The 22,784-nt window shown below is 42.1% G+C and overlaps 1 protein-coding gene across 4 annotated transcripts in view; it reads left to right on the top strand.

Moving 5' to 3' along the window:
• Window positions 1-22,189, top strand: part of TP63 (tumor protein p63) — a 219,381-nt gene extending 197,192 nt beyond the window's left edge. For 2 of the 4 annotated variants that reach the window (XM_040621450.1, XM_008705162.2), the window contains exons 10-14: window positions 1,509-1,645; window positions 15,042-15,199; window positions 17,329-17,473; window positions 18,809-18,902; window positions 21,844-22,189. In XM_040621450.1, the coding sequence (XP_040477384.1) occupies window positions 1,509-1,645; window positions 15,042-15,199; window positions 17,329-17,473; window positions 18,809-18,902; window positions 21,844-22,140 (831 nt within the window). In that variant the 3' untranslated portion in view covers window positions 22,141-22,189. Of the gene's footprint in view, window positions 1-1,508; window positions 1,646-7,797; window positions 8,125-15,041; window positions 15,200-17,328; window positions 17,474-18,808; window positions 18,903-21,843 lie in introns of those variants that run through there. The other 2 variants (XM_040621451.1, XM_008705163.2) reach the window with 2 other exon arrangements.
• The last annotated feature ends 595 nt before the right edge of the window (window positions 22,190-22,784 follow it).

Genomic DNA, 22,784 nt, shown 5'->3' with positions numbered 1-22,784 from the left:
AGTAAAACAATGAGACGGTGAGTTAGCCAAGATTCTCAGTGTCTTTTTTCTCAGGCTACGAGTGGAAAGGACTTGTGAACTTGAAGTTCAACATTATCCTGATACACCAAATATTCCAAAAGACCTAATACATTTTCAGCTGCTGAGATAGGAGCCAGTTTATACTAAGGTAGAAGGTCCCTTGTCATCAGTTACATCTTATGTTTAGCGAAGAATTAGCCAAACTGGAACGTGTGAATTAAGAAAAAAAACCTTTTAATTTAACATGAATTTAGTTGGTGTCTGTTGGGTGGCAAATATGCTAGACCCTGAGAGTTTAGAGATCAGTAGAATATAATTTTTACCTTCAAAGAGCTTGCCTTCTAGTGAGGAGACAGAATGTAATGAAATAAATCCCTCCACAGAGCTGGGCATGATGCCGTGGGAGCACATAGGAAGGACAGAAGACTCACCCAAAGACTGAGGTCAGGGGCAGCTTTGCAGAGGTGACCGCAGGCTGGGACAAGTAGGAGTTAATCTGATGTACAGTAGAGAAAACCTTTCCATTTCTGATTTCTGACAAATCCTGCCTCTCCGGGAGGGGTCTGGGGTGAGGGGAGCAAAATGCCTAGGGGGCAGAATCGAAAAAGGCACTCACTCTTGGGACCCTGCAAGCACTCACGTGCCCCACTTATCTCACTCCAGTCTTGGTCCTGATCATAGTTTTAAAAATTTTAAAAGACCCTCTCAAAGAGAGAAATATATTTTGCCTCAGCTGAAAATGTCTGTCTTTCCAGAAATAGTTAAGAACCATTAATTCTCATTACTTTTGGTAGCTGTTTCTTATAAAATCACTGCAAGTGCTGTTGTAACAAATACTGAAGCGTGGGGAAGTTCAGGATGAGGTTCCTGTGAGCCTCTGATTACAACATTTTCTGCAACCATAACCTTGTTTGATGTGCGTTTCTGTTTAAAGACCCCTTATTTCATATATACTATTGATTCATTAACACTGAACTCATGACCAACAGCACTAAAACTCATGCCGAAATGAAGCTTATCGGACACATTGTCTCCATAAGGCTCATGGCCGCCTTCTGGCACTGGGCACCCTAGACAGCACTTCAGCACTACCCTTGGGGACCAGTTTAAAGAGCAGGTTCACTGACAAAAAACAAAAGCAGAAAAACCCAAACTCACCCACCACACACACACATGTGAAAAATGTGGCACTAAACAGACCATGGAAAGGAAACTTGTTTGCGGCATGAAAGCTGGAACAGGACAGCAGAGCAGGCCCTTGTGCACCTGAGCTGGGAACATGCCCGAGCAGCTGCCACGTGTCCCTCTGCGCGTGTCTGTGAATGGCCGCAGAACACCGCGAACATTGGTTCCCGTGTTACAAATGAATGTTAGCAAGCAGGCGAGTTCGGCAACATGGAATCCGCAGATAAGGAGGATTGACGGGACTGCTCATTCGTCTAGAGTTCTTCATTCTTCCTTTGTCTTTCCTTGTGCTCTTCACATAGGTGAGGGGCCGCGAGACCTACGAGATGCTGCTGAAGATCAAGGAGTCCCTGGAACTCATGCAGTACCTGCCTCAGCACACGATCGAGACGTACAGGCAGCAGCAGCAACAGCAGCACCAGCACCTACTTCAGAAACAGTGAGTGTGTCCGTGTGTCCTTTTAGGAGGTGTGAGTAAAAGTGACCGTTCGTGGGGGTCCGACATGGGGTGATGGGTGGGCGATGTAGAAGAGGAGGCTGTGAGACAACAGAACATCCTAGGTTCACATGAACTGGTATGGGGGTCCCTTTTCAGTTTCAACAACCTTTTAAGTTTCTTTCGATAGCCTGGAGAAGGTCCAGCTAGCTTCCGAAATTGAAGCTCAAACATTTCAGGTGAATTACAAAGAGACTCACCGCCAACAGAGTGTGTTCTCTCAACCCCTCATCCATACACATCTATCAATAGATGAATTTTGAGTATACGCTCTACTCTGGTCATACTGTGTATATTTAACAACACGTAACCTTCCCTCATCCCAGTGGATTGTCCTGTACCTCACCTGGGATGCACACGATCCCCTTTTGGGAAAACCATTGTAGACTGGGGATAGCACATCGGCTTTACTAAGTGACTTCTTGGAGAGCTCCGTTGAGGACTCTGAGACCCTAGCACATGAGCATGTGGCTCTAAAGGGCAAAGCAGCATCTTATTGCCATGTTTTAGCATCTCTGTTCTAGGTTGTCCTCCAGCAATACGTTTTTACATAAATTGGGCCAGATTTTGCAACCATATTAGATCTACGTGCAATATAGATGTTATATATTTATATGTTAATCTTTACCTTGACTCTCGGATCTTTGATGTTATAAATTGTTTTATGACTAATCAGAATAGAATAGCTCTTACGGGAGAAAGGAAAGTTGTCAAATCAAGACTCTGTTGATACTCACCCTTCTGTGGTTAAGAATAATCACGTGTTAGCTTAAGTGTCTATACTGGAAATATGGCAGAATCTCTGTAGATAATGTAAAATGTATACATTTGGGGCCCATTTAAGTGATTCAAACATTCAGCTCTACTCCTCAGACAAAAAGAAATGAAGCCAAAATCTTATCTTACCTCAGGCAAAGCTTGTCTTTTACAATAGAACTGTAAATAAGCAATCAATAATGGTTATTTTCTGATACATTAATAGCTGCCATAGAGGGATAGCTATGGGAAGTATAAGAAAGAGGGCTCATCACCCTCTTTTTAATCGACATAAATGCAGCCAGCCAAGGAGTTCGACTGCATCTGTGATACTCGGGAGACCTCTTCTGAGCACCTGCTGGCTGTGGGGTACTGGGTGGGCAGCAGAAGGTTGGAAAAGAAGTGTGCTCTCCCTTAAAGGACTTCAGGCTCCTTGAGCATTTAAGACCTCATTTGCCTGGAAGGGATCTCACCATTTACTTTGAGCATGAAAGTTTTGCAAATCATAATTATAAGGTTTTATAGTAAAGCTGAGTGGGAAGTTTAATCAGGAGGTTTCTTGGGGACACAGAATATTCCAAAGGAGAATGAGGACTCAGGGTTGCAGACAGAGTTCCCATTGCAAATCCTATATATTCTTTAGGATATCAGAAGGAAATATATGTTAATATATTCAAGTGTAAAACTGATTTAGTTCTTGTAAAATCTTACAGCAGGGATCAAAGAAACAGACCTGTAACATCATTTACAGACCATGAGAGGCTAAGTGTGTCTCTCTTAAAAGGGAAATATGCATGTGATGGTATTAAGAAACACTCCCAAACTGCCTTTAGTTCACTCTGGAAATGTGTGGCTCAGCCAAAATGACCTCAGAAGAACTATATATCAGTATATCATGCTGAACTAGTTACTCTATGAAAGTCTTCCCTGTCTTTTTCCCATTTAACAGGAAAAGTAGTGTCAGGTCAAACTGATCCTTATTAAATGATGTGGTTTAGAAAATCGGACCCTTTAGCACAGGGGTTGGCAAACATTTTTTCTGTGAAACACCAGTAGTAAACATCTTCGATTTTCTGGTGCATATGGTCTCTTGCAACCAGCTACCTAGTTCTGCCTCTCTCACACAAAAGCAACCACAGTGTGTAAATGAATGTGAGTGGCTGATACTTTTTATGGACACTGAAACTTGAATTCCACATAATCATGAAATAATTCTTTTGAACTGTCACACCTTTTGAAATATAAAAGCCATTCTTAGCCTGTAAGCCGGATTTGGCCCATTCACTATAAATTTGCCAGTTACTGTTCTAGGTAAATTGGTGGCTCTTCCTTCATTGCCTCTGAAGGCTTAGATTTAATTTTAAAGATTTATTTATTTATTAGAGGAGGGGGAGGGGAAGAGGGAAAAGGGGAGGGAAACTTAAGTAGATGTAGGGCTTGATCTCAAGACCCTGAAATCCCGACCTGAGCTGAAACCAAGAGTCAGAGACTTAACTGACTGCGCCATCCAGGCCCCCATGACTTAGATTTTTTTTTATAGGAATATTTGGAAGCTAGTATGTGAATCCTAAGTAGAGGGGTATGGAAATGTTTTAGGAAAGCGTACGGTGATTTTTAAAGTGGTATTTCGATATCTAACAAAATGACAGCCTTTAACGGAGATCTCTTTCATCTGAGAAAGTTAGTCATGCCCATCCAGACACAAAATATGGCTAATGATGAAACCTTATCATCAGCTAAGACTGAAATAGTTGAGTTGGTTCATGTAGCAAACTTTTTATTGAAGATCTGTTATGGGAAAGCATTAAGGATGGGGTGAGAAAGATGAAGTTCCTGCCTTCACAGAGCTTACGAATTAGTGGTGAATTCCTAACCAGACCACCTTTTGAATCTTACGAAAGCTCTGGAAATTCATTCTGAGCACTGTGTAAATTAATAGGACAATTTGAAACAATTCCTCTAGATCACACAATAAAAGGAATTGTTTAGTGTCACAGTTTTAGAGATTTTATAAGCAGGAAGATCTACCTTAGGCATTTGGGGGCTTGGACAATTTGTGTTTGTTGACATGGCGTACGTGAGCATACGTAACCCTGCGTTCACGTGGGATGAGTTCTCCAGTGCTTAGTCTGAGTGGCTGGCACTGCTCGGAAGGGAAATTATTTTGTAATTCATCTTTCATAAAGCAGTCTATTTCATCAAAGAAGAACATGCATATTAAAATTGTTATTTTGAAAAGCCCGAGAGATATTAGAAACATATCGTCCCTTTTTTTTTACAAGTGTAGCCACAGATAAATAGTGAGGGAATAGAGTAGAGCCTCATGGGTCCCTGGGGTGTCCATTTAAAAGCATTATTGCATGTTTTCGAGTTGTTATCTCCCAGTGTACAAGAACTAACTTCAGTGTGACGACTTGTGCATGGAAATGTGACAGACTGCAAAAGGAAATCTTCGCAAAATACAGATGTTTGGTCTAATTTCGCCTTTGTTATATTATATATACACGGGTCTCTGGTGATTAATATACGTCTATATAAATTCTCCAGTTGCTGCGTTCTACCCCTGGGTTTTTTTCAGCTCTCTTATTTTCATGCAAATCTCCAAGAAAGAGCATGAATGACTAGAGAAAGAAAAATGGAAATCTAATTCCCTGGCAATCATTTGAAAAGAATAAATCAGCTTGGAAAATGCCTGTAATAGCCTGTGATTTCCTTTCCAAAAATACAGACCAATTTTATGCTGGTAAGGGATCAATTTTGTGCTTTTCTTTTTAGTAGAGGAAAAATTAGTGGGAAGGAAATACACAGTTTCTACTAAGCGGCAATCAAATATTTTCAGTTGAATTACTTCTATTAGTTTCTCACGGTGTGTTTTCTCTCTGCTCGCTTTTCATTGTGCATGGTTTTCCTTTCTCAAAAATCCCTTCAGTTACCTTCATGATCATAGGCTTTATGGAGGCTAAATTTTACACTGAGTTCCTATGAATCAAATTGTTATAGATATAAGTAGGCTTTATACCGTATACAAAGACATTTGATTTTAGTTAATTTGCTCACGCTGGAATAAACATCTGAGGTTATGTTTATAGAAGCCAGAATCTAGTGGGAGGACGAACTGGATCCATTCTTGACAGTAGACTCCTTACCTTCACATTTTCAAGGGACATTAACTCTTAAGACAGCTTTGCAGAAGCTGCTTGAGACCTTTTTAGCAATCTTTTGATGTGTGCGCTTTGGACCAATAGTATTGCTTTTTTCATTTTTTCCTGTAGTTTATCCTCCTTCTCTGATCTCAGGCCAACATCATTTTGTTAAAATTTTACTTAGCTGAACTCTTGTTTTCCCCTGGAAAATTATTTTTGAGTTTCTACCAGATGGATTTATTTTAATCGTAATACAAATACGTGGCATCCTGAAGAGCCCTTAGTGCTTCCTTCTCCTTGATGATCCCTTGACGATTGTAGGTTATCAGTAATGCAGGTCAGAAAATATTGGAGCATAGTGGGGTCTTCATGGTCACAGTTCTGATCTCATCCTATTGCAGCTGAGGAAACTGAGGCCCAATGAACTACACCTGTGATTTCATGGCCAGTTCATAATAATGCTAAGATGAGAATCAGATTTGGAAGACTAAGCTCTTTGCAGTGTTTTGTCTGTTTCATTAGTTAAGAACGTTTTAATAACACTAAAGCAAGCCTCTATGCCCACTTCTGGGTCTCTGTATCAGTTGGTATTTATCCTTGTGGTTTCAGTATGAAGTCTTACCTATTTAAGCTCATTTGGCTATGCCTTTCTCCAAGAATATTGATAATTTTTCCTCAGATTGCATATCTGCAGGGGAAGCAAGCAATAGTTTCAGCATTATCAATAGAAGAGAGAGCAGAATACACAAATCTCTATCTCTTCATTAGGTGTGGTTTAGACTATATTTCTAGGTTTGAGTTAGAAATCCCTCACATGTCCAGGGTATTTGTTTGAAATTTCCAGTCTCATAGATAAAAACAGGTAGATATTCAGAGTTTCACTTGGTTCAACCTTAGAGGTCAAGGACCTGCAGAGTTTTTACAGTTTACACGGTGTTACTTTCTGAATTTCATAGCTAGGTTACAAAGTTGTCAGGGCAGAGATTTATTAGGTCTGAATTGGTAATGAGGAAAAAACTCAGACTAATTAAATTCAGATAGATTAAATCACTTTGCAAAGTTCTCACATCTCATTGCACCACTAATCTCAGTTCTGCGTCTCAAAGTTTGAACCCCTGTGGTCCATATACTCTTATCATAACAGAAACATGATTTCTGCATGTCGCCTCATTCAGCCCTTGCTCCAAGAGAAGCCCCAAAGTGGAATGTCCAAACAAGAAGTCAAACCTATAGCTCTTTACCTGAGAATTAATTGCTTCCCTGCTAATTTGTATGCTGGCATATTCTTTAAGATGATCTCAATTCTTGCTGGTGAGGTTGGTTTCCTGAATTCCAGCCCTAAGCAAGTAAAAATGGCTTTGTTGCTTTGCAAGGAGTAACCAAATATGACTCAAAAGCCATCTGGGAAGGAATTCCCAAACAGTTCACAGGGTTGCACAATCTTTAGCAAAATAAAAGGATTTGTTCCTGGCATCCTTGTGGCATAATTGATTTCTTAATTATGTAAAAGTTGCTTTCATGAATTTGAGATGTGCATTTGTAGGCCAAGTTTGTGACTGAAAGGATTAAGATATTTATCCATCTCAATCTGGGCACATACAAAATGCTCATTAATAGTTCTTTACAAATGCATGATGATGCAGTCCCCAGACTGATAAGATCATTTTTCTTCATGCTTCGTAGTTAGGCCAGACAGGAACAATAATGAGGGATCATAATTGGGCCGATGACATTTTACCGAAGATCAAAATTAGTTCTTGTCTCTACATTCTCGTTTTCAATTTGTCGAGTCCAACGTGCCAAGCACTGTACGAAGCACCATGACCTACCCTGACACAGTAGTCCTTGACTGAATCACTTGTGGAACCTGTTAAAAATACACCTGCCTGGGTCCCTGCCTGGTCTCTGGGGGATCTGGGAAAAAAAAATTTTTTTTTTTTTTAAGTTATACAGGTGATTCTGATGGTTCTGGTTAACAACCACGGCTTTCTCTCATTTCTTCTTAAAAATCTTGGGAAGTCCTCTCTGAGAAATTTTAAAGGAGGGTGGCGAGGAAGGAGCAGGGATAGCTTCCCAGGCATTGTGTTCTTTCTCACTGTGATCATGAAGGTAGGAGGGTGTTTCTGTATTCAGTTGATGTGAATATATGAAGTCCGAAGCCTTCACCTCTTCTTTTTCTCTGGTTCCTCTCTGCAGTCTCCTTTCAGCCTGCTTCAGGAATGAGCTTGTGGAGCCCCGGAGAGAAACCCCGAAACAGTCTGACGTCTTCTTTAGACATTCCAGCCCTCCAAACCGATCAGTGTACCCGTAGAGCCCCATATCTGTATTTGGAGCGTGTGTTTCTTGTGTTTCCATGTACGTGTGTGCGTGCGCACATGTGTGCGTGTGCGTGTGTGTGTGTGTGTCCCGCCTTCGTAAGCAGAACTTGAAGACACTTTGGCTCAGAGACCTAACTGCTCAAAGGCACACAGCCACTAGTAAGAAAATCTTTTGAAGGGACTCAAAACTTACAAGAAAGGACGTTTTCTGCGGATTCTGCAGCCTTAGATCTAGCACTGGGCAGTCAGGAACCCCCGTGTCTGTCTGTGAGCTTTTGTGTTGTTCTTAGAAGGGAGGGGCTCAGGTTGGAAAGAGGGGCATTAAGATGTTTATTGGAACCCTTTTCTGTTACCTTCTGTTGTGTTTCTAAAACTCTTAAAGAAGCTTTTGAGCGGGTCTCAAACTTAAGATGTCTTTTTAAGAAAAGGAGCAAAAAGTTGTTATTGTCTGTGCGTAAGGAAATTGTAGGCGACTGAGAGCCTCAGTCATGCCCTTTTAATGCTGGTCATGCAATGATATTGCAAATAGTAACACACTAAGGTGTCAAGTGTACTGCTGGGCAGAGAGATGATAGTTACTATAAGTAGCCAATGTGGGGGGATATTCTTTTCTTCGTTTTGAGAATTTGCATTATCAGTCTCCTCCCCTCATATGTAAATAGAAAGTTCATGAACACTGTCAGATCCTACCACTGCCACCTTGTTGGCATCTGACTGATACCCTTCCTTGCTCATGGAAACCCTTGAGCCCTACACCCAAAGTGGTTGTCTAGACCCCAAGGCAGATAAACCTATTTTGTCATTTTAATAGGAGGGCAAAACCACCCCAGTAATATTGTTCCAGGCAGTTATAGATCATTCTTAAGAGGCCAAAACGGAGTTCAAAGTCCTCTCCACAAAACCTATGACTAATTTGCTCATTGGAGTCCCTGTCTGTCAGTCCCACCATAGAACTAGCCATACGGCTGGCTCTGTTTACACTGCTTTGTCCAGGACACTTATGTTTTAATTAAGTGATGTCCAAGCAGACACATGTTAAAATCAACTCCTGATCTGAAACTTAGAAAGAGTAGCTGACTTTTTTTTCTTTTCCTCGAAGAGTTTAGAGAATCTATTCCTTTCCATTTTAAAAATGTATTTTAAAATCATGGTATGAAGACTTTGAAAATCTTCCCCCACGTCTCCCCACACCAGATCACCAGCCCTTTTTTCTGTGTTATCACAGCAATGATTTCTTGTTTTTGAGGCTGTTGCTTTATGGATGTGTGATTTTAATTTTCAATAAACTTTTGCATCTTGGTTCATCTTGCAGTTTTTCTTTTCTGTCTCTCTTTCTTTTTTTAATTCCTTAAATAATAGAATATTTTCATTTGAGTGTGTGAAGTACCACATGGAAGTCTAAAGAACAAGAATAATGAACAGTCACTTTGGTTCTGTCTCCACTTTTGTCGTTATTTGGTGTTTTTATTTAAGATGCTCTGTATTAAGGTCATTGCTCCTAAAAATACATTTCAATGTCTACACCAACTTGAAGTATATTTTAGCCCTGTGGGTGTTTCATTTTATCGTACGGAGCCAGGCACGATAGTAATCATTTGTCCACCTCTCTGAACAAGATTCGAGCTATATCTTCAGTTGCCAAACTTAAGTCCAATCCAAGTTTATTAAATAATTTGGTTTCTGTGACATAGGCATTAGCAAATATTCATCCAGAAATACGCAATGGAACCTGTTGTCCAATTCTTTTTATTACATTATGTTCCGATCTTTGAGTAATTGTTTTTAAAAGCTTCAACAATTGTTTCTGAATAAAAATAATGAATATAATAGCTTGAATCAATACTTAAGAAAAAATATTTTTATGTTTGAGATAAAAGCATATTAGTAAAATCAGATGAGCTCATTACATTGGCAAGGTGTTTTCAATTCATCTAATAACTTTCTAATCCCCCTTTAAGGGGTTCACAAATCCCTGAAAGGGTTAATGAATGTGTTTAGTTGTTGTTTTTTTTTTTAAGATTTTATTTATTTATTCGACAGAGATAGAGACAGCCAGCGAGAGAGGGAACACAAGCAGGGGGAGTGGGAGAGGAAGAGGCAGGCTCATAGCAGAGGAGCCTGATGTGGGGCTCGATCCGGTAACGCTGGGATCACGCCCTGAGCCGAAGGCAGACGCTTAACCGCTGTGCCAGCCAGGCGCCTCTGTGTTTAGTTTTTTGACATTTGCTTTTTCTTTCCTGGTTTTTTTTTCTTTCACCCCATTTTTATGTAAGTTTTTAATGTGTTTATAGTGACTTGTATAAATTCATATCTTTGAACTAATGGAAAATATTCTACAATTACAGTTGACCTCTCTAGAGAAGCAATGCTGCCTTTTGTGTTTGGAGGCAGGATTACCCAGCTGGAGAGTAAGGTGACAGGCAGGAATGTAGTGGGCAACATTTTGAAGAGGAACACCTCCATTTCTGATCTTACATGGCTTCCCTCTTTTTGACCTTCCTCGTATAGGGGGTGTTTTGCTTTATCCATACTATCTCTTCCCTCTTTCAAATCCTGCACTCCCGAAACCGTTTGCTGAAATAGATTTACCCTGGGGTATCACCACATTCTACCAGAGAGTTACTTCTTAACTAGCAATGGAAGATTTAAGGCAAAAAAAAGGGGGAGGGGAATCCTTTGATGGAATTGTAGGTATCTCCAGCAAGATGGAGAAGATGACTGAATTTGCATCTTTTCCAGAATTTGGACTCTCTGCCACATAGATAGTCACTAGGCTTGGAATCAGGAAAACTGTTTTTTGATCCTGGATGATTTAAAGGTCACTTACAGCTCTGAGATACTGCATTTTCTTCACAGAAGCCTCAGTCATTCAAGTTAAGAACTGGGACTTGACTTTTTCTGGATTTCTCCTCAAAACTAGAAATACATGAAATCTGCCTTTCTGTAGCTCTGCTATGGTGTACTGCTCTAGAGAAAACAGCCTGAACTTATGTCTGGTTATTTTTCTGAGGATAGCTATTTTCTCACTTTTTTCAGGTTTGAGGTATGTGTGTGTGTGTGTGTGTGTGTGTGTGTGGGTGTGGGTGTGGGTGTGGGTGTGGGTGTGTGGGTGTGTGTTGGGGGTGGTAGGTAAGAAACCCATAGTGTCACAGTTGTTGTCCTTGAACACTTTTTCCTTCTCTCCAGATTCCCCAGTAATCTTTGGGATTGTCTACTCAAGGACTATAACATTATATGTGTAAAGGGGAAAAAAAAAAAAAAAAAAAAGCTTGTTCTTCAAGGCCTTTAAGTTGGTCACAGATTTATTCAGCCTTGCTCCCTTTTCCACAGTACAGAGAGCTTATCAGAATACTCTTTGTATTTCAGACATTGCAACCTTAATAATAAACAGACTGCCCTGACCTTGCTCCCTGTGGTTTTAACCCTCTTTTCCACATTAAAGGAGAGGCATTTGGGATTTTTGACTTTTTTGCACTCTCTTATCCCCCCCATTCATCCACTCAACCTAATTCCTGCATTTCTTCCAGTGAGAATACTCACCACTTCCTCCTGTTAATTCTTAAACGGATGCCTCTCATCTCCTTGACCAAACACTAGAGTATTAAACATTTGGCCCTGCAGCTTAAGAGTAAAAAGTACCAGTGTTTCTTGAGTATCTGTAAATTACGGGACAATGTCCAGAGTTCTTATATAATCTAATCTTTTTTTTTTCAAAAAATGTGATATCTTTTTTTAGTTTTTAAATTATTTTTACAAATCTATTATTTTTAAAATTGAAGCATAGTTCACATACAATATTAGAGTAGTTTCAGGTGCACAACATAGTGATTTGACATTTATATAACACTACGGAATGCTCACCATGTTAAGTGCAGTCACCATCTGTCACCACACGAAGTTAGGACTACATTATTGACTATATTCCCTGTGCTGTACTTTACACCCCCGTGACGTTTCTTTTATAACTGGAAGTTTGTACCTTTTAATCCCCTTCACCTACATAGCTCATCCCTTCAACCTTCCTCCCCTCTGGCAGCCACCAGTTTGTTCTCAGTACTTATGAGTCTATTTTTGTTTTGTTTTGTTTTGTTGTTCGTTAATTTTACTCTTAGATTCCACATGTAAGTAAAATCATGCAATACTTGTTTTTTTCTATCTGACTTATTTCACTCCACATAATACCCTCTAGGTCCATTCATGTTGTCACAAATGGCAAAATCTCATTCTTTTTAATGGCTGAGTAATAATCCATATATATACCACATCTTTATCCATTCACATATCAGCGGACACTTCAGTTGTTTCGTTATCATTTCCATATCATTTCGTGTTAGTCTTCATAGCAACTCTTGTAGAATGAGTATAATATCTGTTCTACAGATTAAGAAAATGAGACTCCAGAGACTTTGCATAATATCCGAAATAAATTTATTTGTGTCAGATCAATTAATTTGTGTCAGAACCAAAACATCTAAACCTGGATGTTTTGGTTGACTCCAAGTTTATTTTCCTTCTTAGTTCAGCTCTGGTTTTTGGGCTAACTTTCTAAAATTGTTTAGGCTGCTTATAATAAATGACCTAGTAAAATGGTCAAAAACAAAGACCCACAAAAAAGAAATGGAAAAGAGAAGTGTAACAGGATTTGGAAGAAGGAATGTATTATAATAAAGGGCCCAGGAACATGCAAAGCTTTTAAAAATATTTTTGTTTTCGTAATGGTAGACATCAGTAGTTCAAGTGATGCTTCCATTAGCTCTTACTTTGCATTTGACTGATTCGGGAGAATGAAAGAGGTAGAAGTCTCTTCAGGTCATAGAGGACCAACCTGCCTCTGGAGTCTGAACCACCTGGCAACTTAGGTACTTTGTTGTGGGCCGAGAGAAAAAGCACCTGGCAAAGCATCTCTTGGCCACCTTGCGCTGAGCTTTTCTGTACTTTGATATAGATTTACAAAGGTTCCTAAGTATATCCAAAGTGCTGACTCCTAACTCAAGGCTTCCACACACGGATGGAGTGGATTTGATGACAGTTGGGGGGGACTGCCTTTGCTGTATCCCTTGCCCCTGCTATACCTCGGTGCCCCACATTTCTCTTACCGCTTGCCCTATTTCTTGATTCTGTAACTTATTGCATACTACTGTCTTATTTCTAGGAAGTTGCCACAGAATGAAAGAAAAAACTCTTGGACTAGGAGCCAGGAGACCTCGCAACTCATCATTTAGTAATACGGACTTGTACACCTTTGTTCTTAGGACCTTATGTTTACATATCTGTAAAATAGAATAATTTCCGCCCATCCCTGCCCTGCCAGACCATGTTTTCCTCCATGGGGATGTGATGGTCATTCAGAAAATGGATAAAGGAGAGCTTGGTAACCTGAAGTGTCTTACAGTTGGGAGGGCTTATTATGTAAACACCTGTTTATACAACATGGACCTGTAATTGTGAGTTCTTCAAAAGGTCTAAGGAGAAAAATTAGTACCCTCCTACCTTAAAATCAGTAATTGTAAAATGCAACTGAATTGTGAATGGTTTATTGACTGTCATCTGCAAGTGTATACTCAGCATATTGTTTGAATGCCTCTAGCCGTGGCTCTTCAGAGACAGGGAATGGAGCCTTCCCTGTTTCCTGTAATTATGGAGAACACAGAGCGACAGCCTCAAAGACCAAGTGTCATCCCACAGTAGCACTCAAGTGCTAGAGCCCCCTTTTATTCTTTCAGACATTGTTATACCACGTTTGTCTGAAACCTGGGTGTATTTGTAGAGCCTTCAAAATTTTGTATTTTATAAATTGATAATAAAACTCAGAAAACTTCTCTCTCTCTCTTTCTCTCTCTCTCCTCTATGACTGCAGGGAGGAGAGAGACAGGAACAAAATAATGCATTTCTTTGAGGATTGTAAAAGGGGAGCATTTCCTACCATGGGTTAGAAACAGGCTCAAGGCCAATCTTCATTCTGTGGTCACAGTACTCACTGTAAATGCCGTATAGTCTATAACACTCTTCCTCACCTTCTCCTTTCCGGTTCTCTCCTGACCCTACAAGGTAGGTTGGATTATTATCCTTATGTATCCACTACTCTATGAGCTTCTCACAGATGGGACTCTTTCTTACCAGTTTTTCTACCTCTATCCTCCAACTCAAGTAAGTGTATATGTATTTAGTTTATGGGGTTTTCTTGTGAGAAAACAAATACATGGATGTTTTGTGGTCCACACAGGGACCCAAGGTTTCTAATATATGCTAGAGAAAGTCTCAAACTTCGATTTCTGATGTTCTATCCTTCTGTGATTATAGTAGATATCACCGGTTCTATAATCAGAGAAAAACTGAGGAATAGCAGTTGAGTAGGGAATGTTGCATGTAATATAATGCATAGAATGACAGTCCAATCCCAGTAAGTTTCCAAGTCGAAGTCATGCTAAATGGAATTGTTCTTATTCCTTTGTCTCCCAGGAGACTTGTCAAAAGTCAACAGAAGAGTTGTTTGGGCTCCAGGCTTCTGTGTAGAGAGGCTGTTGGCAACCCCATGGGTCTCTCTTGGCCCATGAGCATCTAAGCTGAGAAAGCATGGCTCCGTGTTGGGGCCTCTGCATGACAGCAGGCTGTGCTGCCAAATTCGCTCTTTGATTGGCTTTGCCCTTATTTTCTGCACATCCCAAATGGCCCAGGAAGCTGTAGATGAAGGGCCTCAGCTGCGGTTTGAAATTGGCTTCTGCATGTCTTTCATAAGCCTGTGGGTCTTCACTCATTGATTTTCAAGCTTGTTTGACTTGAAGGGCAAGAGAGGGGAAAGGGATAGAGAAAAAATAATATAGAGGCAAAAAGAAGATGTAATTATTTTCCCCCCTCACAAAAGAGATTCTTTAGGAAGATATTGAGCTTTGTACTCTATACATTCAGGAAAAATATGATTTGATGATAGCCTTGCAATCCTTTCCTAGTTAAAAAAAATTGCTCATATGGAAACACAAATCACTTCTTGTCATAGGTGCTGGAGGAGTATTTTTACAAGCGTATAGTTCCAGGCCATGTTTCAATCTGAGACCTGTTGGATATGACCAGTCCCCCCTCTCCAGGGTCACACACTCACCGTTATTCCCCTGTTTGTGTTGCTAGGACCTCGATGCAGTCTCAGTCTACATACGGTAACAGCTCCCCGCCTCTGAACAAAATGAACAGCATGAACAAGCTGCCCTCCGTGAGCCAGCTTATCAACCCTCAGCAGCGCAACGCCCTCACCCCCACCGCCATCCCTGACGGCATGGGAGCCAACAGTAAGAGCATCTCCCTCTAGCTGCATCTTCGGGGGCGACGGGGCTAGTGTAGGGGAAGACTCTGATCTGGGATGGGGTGGGGGAAGCTTGCTCCTAAACTAAGGAGAGGCAGAATGGGACAGAACAGATCATAGTTGGATGGCTTGAGTTTCTCATGGTGAACTTTTTGGCACTTTTGACGTGTATGGTTCATTACAAAGCACAGTGGTAGAGATAGAGGAGGTTGTTCCTTCAGTGGGGAAAACGATCTCTGTGATAACAACAGTCCACCTCCTGTCAACCTGGATGGGGACCTACCTCCTACCTCCTTTGAGAAAGCGAAAAGGAGATCTATCCAACATGTGGGAAGTAGCATGGTAGATAGATTGCAGTCTGGACTCTATTGCAGAATTGGCTGTGCAACTGTGGGCAAGTTACCTCTCTGCTCTACTGCTCAGTTTCCATTCATAAAATTATCACTCTGCACATTTAACATCTTATGATTCTGCATCCCTATGATCTTGGTCTTCTCAGCTTGTCTACTCCATCTTGTATACAGTCATTAAGGAATTGACATAGAGAAGGGAGTCTCCCTTTTACTTACTCATGCACAGAGTCCCCACATTGACTAAGTATAACTGTAAGAGGCAATGTGAGAATCGGGCCTCCAAACGGATGATGATTGCTATATAGCTTTGCTGTAAATAGAATTATCTTATCCACTAGAACTAAACCTAGCAGAGTGAATTCCCAAACTAGAGAAACCCAAAAGGAGGGTAAAGTGCAGAAGGATGTCTCATATCCTCAGGGATGCAGAAGCCTGAACACTGCACATGTATCCTATAACGCCCCTCAGAAAACAGTGCCTCAACCTTGTCCTTTGAAATCAATCATCATTCTGATAAAGACTTTCAACGTGCATTTCAGTATTGCCTTGAGGAGACTAGGGTTTTTGTTTTGTTTTGTTTGTTTAAAGAAGGTAAGGGAAGCTAGGATTGTGACTCTCCATGGTCTGATGGCAAAGGTAGAGTATATGCAGTACGGTTGTCTGCTCTGGCAACAAAGACTTGGGAGCCACACTGCTCTCTCACTAGTGACCAATGCATCCTAAGGCTTAAATCCTCACCACTTGACAGCTCTGTTGCCTTGACAGTAAGAGGAAAATGTGCTATGTATATTTTTACTTTATTTTCTTTCTTGTTACATCTTAGAGTCCTTCTGTTCCTTCATGTTTGTGAAAGTTATAGTTTGCCTACTTTTTCTCATTTATATTTCACAATTTTTCTTTGATATTGTCAACAAAGTCAGTGGGAAAACTGATGAGATATGATAAGCCCATGCTCCTTAACTGGCCAATCAGTGGCCTTCCCTTTTTGGCATATTTGTATCCACTAAAATAAAACCAAATTGCATTAATCTTTTTGTAGATATGTTCCTTTGCTCTTTTTTTGACCTGAAGACAAAATTTGCTTCATAAATATTATCAGTATTAAGCTTTTCTTCTCCGGAAGTGAACGTTTCCAGTTTTTAGTTTAGTAAAAAAGCCAATTAGGGTTGCTGGTGTCCCTGAATACATCCCAGAAATGGGCCATAAGAAAGAGCTGGAATCTTTAATTTCATCCTTCCTTATTAGGCTTATGGTTCCCAAATATTGCAATAAATTCTCCTGTTCCCAGACAAATATTCCAGAGCTCACGCTCTCATTCACAGGTTTCTGCATTTGTTCACTGCACGTCAGTTTACATGTGATTGGTGCCAGGCACTGAGCTAGGGTTTGTGAGGATCGAGACACACGCAGGATCTAATCTCCACGCATGAGGAATTAGCTTAATGAGAGAGACAGAAATATAATCCGTGAAGGCAAATGAAAAGAAGAACCTGTTAACATGAGGCGTAATGTACAGTTAGAGCATTAGAAGTAGGGAAAGAAGCGAGGGGGGGGGATTGTCCTAAGAGAATGTGCAAAGGTCGAGAAGTGTGCAATTAGTTTGGAGTTTGGTGACTGTTCTGTTCTTTTGGATGAGATGTAGGGTGACTAGGAAGGCTGGTGAATTCGGCCCTTGGTAACATTAAACCAGGCAAGATGGACCACTGGGAAGCTGGTACTGATGATGGCAGTAACCCTCTCTGTTCCTCCTGCTTCTGTCCAGTTCCTATGATGGGCACCCACATGCCAATGGCTGGAGACATGAATGGACTCAGCCCCACCCAGGCCCTCCCTCCCCCACTCTCCATGCCATCCACCTCCCACTGCACTCCCCCACCTCCGTACCCCACAGATTGCAGCCTTGTCAGGTGAGTCCACAGCATGCGCCCCTGGGGGCCTGTCCTAAGCAACTCTGGGTGGCGGAGGGTGGACACTCTCAGAGTTCATGACACAGTTGTGAAAAAAAGAAAGTAGCCCTTCCTCTGGTGGCAGTTCAGCATTGTTATCTCTGATCTGTGGAGTGGTCAGCAGCGTTTCATCAAGGAAAAGCATTACGTGCCGCATGGGAAAAAGTGAAAATGTGAGTGGAGAGGCATACCATTGTTCATGCCTGTTTCCCTCATCTTCACTTGCCCCTCTCCTCCCTCACAGTTTTACACAGTCAGTTGGGGCCTTCAAACTGGTGCTCGGGGCTGGGGTTCCCAGAAGGGCGGTAAACTTGCTATCTCGCTCCCTTTCCCGTTCTCCAGGACTCCTAGCTCTCAGCCCCCATGGCCTCATTATGTTGGAGGGGGATGTGCATTAAAAAGGTTGAATGTGTGCAAAAACGACAGGGACTTTCAAGAACCTGATGGCTGCTGCTGCTTTGCCAAAGGCAAAGTACGCACACTCCAGGCAAGGGGGTTCAGATAGCCGGAAGAAAGAAATGTACGGAGCCTCGAAGACCTTCTCCCCCAGAGGCAAGAGTGGGGGCCGCATCGCGTGCCTAGTGCGCATCGCCTGCCCCTGCGTGATGTGCAGAATGATCCTCTCGTTTGGCTGCTGGAATACTGTGCGTTGACCCCCCTGTGACTGAGGCAGCAGGACTAAGCAGTGTCAGTCAGAGAGACGGCCAAGTGCATGGCCGTCTTGCGTCACCCTGCCTGGGGCTCTGGGATGGCGGCAGCCTCTATCTGAGGCCAGCACCCGAAAAGGAGGGGTCTGTATTCTGACTAGGACGTAAATCAGAAAGCATGAATGACTTCATAGTTTAGGGGCCTCCAGTTTTTCTTAGCCTTATGAACCATTCTCAGGAACCCCCCGATACAAAGAAATTCAAGTAGAGAGGCTCTTTTTGAAGTGAAGAGGCAGGAGGCAAGAGCGCTGGGAACCTGATCACTGGACTCCTTCCTTTCACCCCCTGCAATGGCTCCTGAGGCACTTATCTATATAGAGCCTCTAGAATTCCACCAATCACCATTTGAAAATCGCTGCTCTGCAGGAATCCTCGGAGGTGATTTTAATGTCTATAGACCTAAAGTTCAAGTCACTACCCATTCCCAAACCTTAAATCCAAGGCCCACGTAGATTGATCTCATCTGCCCCTAGTCTCTCCTGTAGGGCATCCCAGGGCAAAATGTTGGGTTTTCCTTTATCTCGCCAATGCAGTTGGGGTGAACTTTCTTTTTCTGTTTCCTCCTTCCTCTTCCCGCCTCCCTCTGCAGTTTCTTAGCAAGGTTGGGCTGTTCATCATGTCTGGACTATTTCACGACCCAGGGGCTGACCACCATCTATCAGATTGAGCATTACTCCATGGATGTAAGTAACTGTTAGACTTTTCTCTTGAGTTTGATTTCTTCCTTTCCTCCCTCTGGTGACATCCACCTGGTAGTTCAGTTCCCCCTGGTTTTAACATTTGTTTTTAGCATGCCCTCAATCCTCAATTTTGGTGGAAACCATTACCAGATTAGAAAGACCCCCAGGCCTCAGCCTGTTATACATGAGGACCATAGCAATCAGTCTTCCTCATCTCGTCAGCTCAGCCAACACTGGTCTATTGCACACACACTCTATTCAGAGTGGGAAAGAGGAGATCCAATTCCCACTTCCATGAAATTTATAATCTCTGAAGAACTCCGAGAACTTTCTAGATATTCTCATTAATTGGTGTGAGACCACAGGGAAGCTAGCAGGAAGAAGGTGATATTATTCTCACTTTAAAACGTGGAGAGACAACAGTATAATCTTTTACATCATGAGTTGTTGACGGAACCAGGAATAGAGCCCTGAGGTGGAAGCTTCTGGTCTTTAACTCTGTTAACTGGCTTCTTCTACCTTTCCTTAAAGTCAGACCTTAAGGAAGGTTCAGCTGTTCCTCTCAGCTAGAACCGTGTGTTCATTCATTTTCGTTCATCAGAATAGGGTCAAGCCATCCCTGACCATTGACAAAAGTCCCATCCATGCTTTTTTAGTAATAATGAGAACTTGGGGTTATCACTTGGCCTCTCTGAGCCTCAGTTTATCAAATGGGATTCAAAAGCACTCCCTGCTGGCCTTGATGTCCTTTGTCTTTTGGAGCAAGCTGGATAGAAGGGGACTTTTTCTTCTTTCCTGCACCGCTTCTTGAACTGCTCACATGGGAGCTTCTGTTGTTCTGGTTTACTACAGCAATCTGATTTTCCTCCCACGCTGCTCTTCATGCTGCTCTCTTTGGGGGTTTACTATCCTCCTTTCCAGCTTCCAGAGGGCCCTTTGGACTGGTGGAAGAAGATACTGTCTGCCTCTGCTGCTGCTTCTCTAGTTGGGATCTCTTCTTTCCCCTCCTTGAGCACCGATGCTAGAGATGCCCCTGCAGCGTGAGAATGTCCCAGCCCCGTGATGACAAGAATACGCCGTACCGCCCCTCTGCCCACCCCTCCCCCCCCACCCCATAAATCACCCCGGCTGCTGCTCCCTGGTGGAATAAATTAAGTGAAAACTATAGAGCAAGCTTTAGGAGTAAGTTTGACAGGTTTCAGGTCACTTTACAATAATGTCCATCCATTGAGAAGAACAGAGTTGCCCTGTGCTTGACAGTCCTAGGTGATAGAACAGGGAGTGTGTCCCTTCCCTATATTTTTAAAATGATGCCTTCCACTTGCTGACTGTCCCCACCAGGGACTGTGTCAGGATGTTCCCTTGGCTATTAGGATATGCAGATGTCCTGCACAAGTCCCTCTCTGCTGGTGTTGGCTAGATCTCGTGCCCATGTCTGGGCCACAGCTTCCTCGCCTGTCAGTTTTAAGTTCAGATCTATCCAGAGAATCATGCAGCTTGATGGAGGCCAGTTTACAGAATTCTGGACTTATTGAGAGTTTCAGAAGCATAAAGTCTTACACTTCCTTATCTACGTGTGGGTCGCCTTCTTTGTAATGTCTTCTGCTAGACTAGGAAATCGGAGGACCCATACTGTGGACATCCAAATGGGGAAAATAACTGGGTGGCTATCTCATTTCTGCATCTTTGCCTCCGCTTCTTCCATCTCATTACTGGAAACAGAAACCTCTTTTCCAGCTTGTCTCTCAATACCTGTCTGAGTTGTTTGGCATCCTTTCCTGGAAGAAGAATGTGGTTCAATTTGGAAGTTTTCTTGAGTATTCCCTCTAAGATGCCAGGATGGGTTAATAACAATGTAATGTAATGATAATGCAAATGGTTTAGCTTTAGACAGTGTGCTTTCTCATTTGCAAAATACTTTCACATCCATATTTACACCTGAGCCCTGAATATGTGTTGACCTAAAAAAGGAATTCTGTCCCATTTTACCAAGGAAGAAACTGAGACCAATAGGGGAAAAGTGACTTGATGAAGACCTAGAGCCAGTCAGTGACAGAATAAGAACATCTGTCAGGGTTGTCTTACTCCAAGCACAGTGTTCTTTCTCCCTGCCATGCTGCTCCATAAAAGATGTGAGCCATTACTGTAACAAGCTAATGAAGAGAGAATGCAGATAAATGTGACAGATGCCACTGCAGTTAGTTAAGGTAGAGCACATTCATAATGCTTTCCACTCCCATTCACAGAACATGGACATGTACTCTGCATTTGCATACCCTGATTTATCCGAACACCAAGTGACCTTCTGGCCATTAGGGCAGTTTTGGGCTCAGAGGCTGTGATGAGTCCCCAGTTCATTGACTTAGTTGTGTAACTTTAGACTTGTCAACCTCTCTGACCTTCAGCTTTTCGATCTATAAAACAGGTGTAAGAGTATCTACCACTACTCTGAGCATTAAATGAGATCATGAATGTAAAATAATTAGTTCAGTGCCTGGCATGTGGAAAGTGTTCATTACCTGTTAGTAATCTTTTCTTCTCATCAACTCATTTGAGCGGTGCTGATGGTCCATTAACCTCTCTCTTCTAGTGACTAGAGCCAGGTAGATTTAAGAGTTGGAAGGTACCTTTATCTTATGTTTTTGTTGCAGGATCTTTGCCCTCTGATCTAACTACTATCCCTATTTACCAGCGAAGAAACTGAGACCAGGAGAGAATAAGTGAAGTATTAGCCACAAGCAGAAATGGCACATCAAGACTGTACCTTTTGCTTAGTTACATATAATGCCAAGGGTTATCCGAGAACCCATTCTATTTTCCAGTGTAGAGATCAGTAAATTCAAGTTGGTTAAATTAGAACACTGGGAATGACAAAATGATGTGGACTGAATGTCCATTTGTCCCTCTGTGCTAATTCTTCCTGATTCCCTTCCCTATTGCACAGGATTTGGCAAGTCTAAAAATCCCTGAGCAATTCCGACATGCCATCTGGAAGGGCATCCTGGACCACCGGCAGCTCCATGACTTCTCTTCCCCTCCCCACCTCCTGCGGACCCCGAGTGGTGCCTCCACAGTCAGCGTGGGCTCCAGTGAGACCCGGGGCGAGCGCGTTATTGACGCCGTGCGCTTCACCCTGCGCCAGACCATCTCCTTCCCACCCCGCGATGAGTGGAATGACTTCAACTTTGACATGGATGCTCGTCGCAACAAGCAACAGCGCATCAAAGAAGAGGGGGAGTGAGCACTTCTGTGTGAGCTCCTCCCATCCTCTCCCCCTCTGTCCACCTCCCTACAAGGCTCTAGCGCTTGACCTTCAAAGTGTCCTCCCTAGCTCCTCTCCTTCCTCTTCTCAGTCTGCCTTCTTAATGGAAGAAGAGGTAAGAGGCTGTCTTTGATCTAATGTCCAACCTGGCATCTGATTCCAGTTCTGGCTTTAAGCCTTCAAATCTATTGCTTGCAGGACTGAAGTTATCCTGGCTAGGTGGAAGTGAGCAAAAGAGCAGTGGGTGCCTCCTTAAGCTGCAAAGATTTCTCATTGACTTTTATAAAGCATTTTCACCCTTATAGTCTAAGACTATATATATAAATATATAAATATACAGTATATATTTTTGGGTGGGGGGCATGGAGTATTGTTTAAATGTAATTTAAAGGAAAGAAAATTGAGTTGCACTTATCAACTTATTTTTTTAATGTACTTATTTGGATGCCTCATCTATACCCCTTCTTTCAAGGGTATCATGTATGGATAATAGGTATCTAGAGCTCGATAGCACATATGAGCGACAAAAATGTCCTTTCAGTTCTTTTGATGCTAAGCAGTTGCCGCACCAAACCTTTGGATGGATCCAGTTGTATTGACCATTGCATACTGTATGGGTGAGA

The sequence above is a fragment of the Ursus maritimus genome, unplaced genomic scaffold (genome assembly GCF_017311325.1).
Source record: "Ursus maritimus isolate PB19 unplaced genomic scaffold, ASM1731132v1 scaffold_4, whole genome shotgun sequence".
Lineage (NCBI taxonomy): Eukaryota > Metazoa > Chordata > Mammalia > Carnivora > Ursidae > Ursus > Ursus maritimus.
This window is presented reverse-complemented; position numbering and strand designations above follow the sequence as displayed.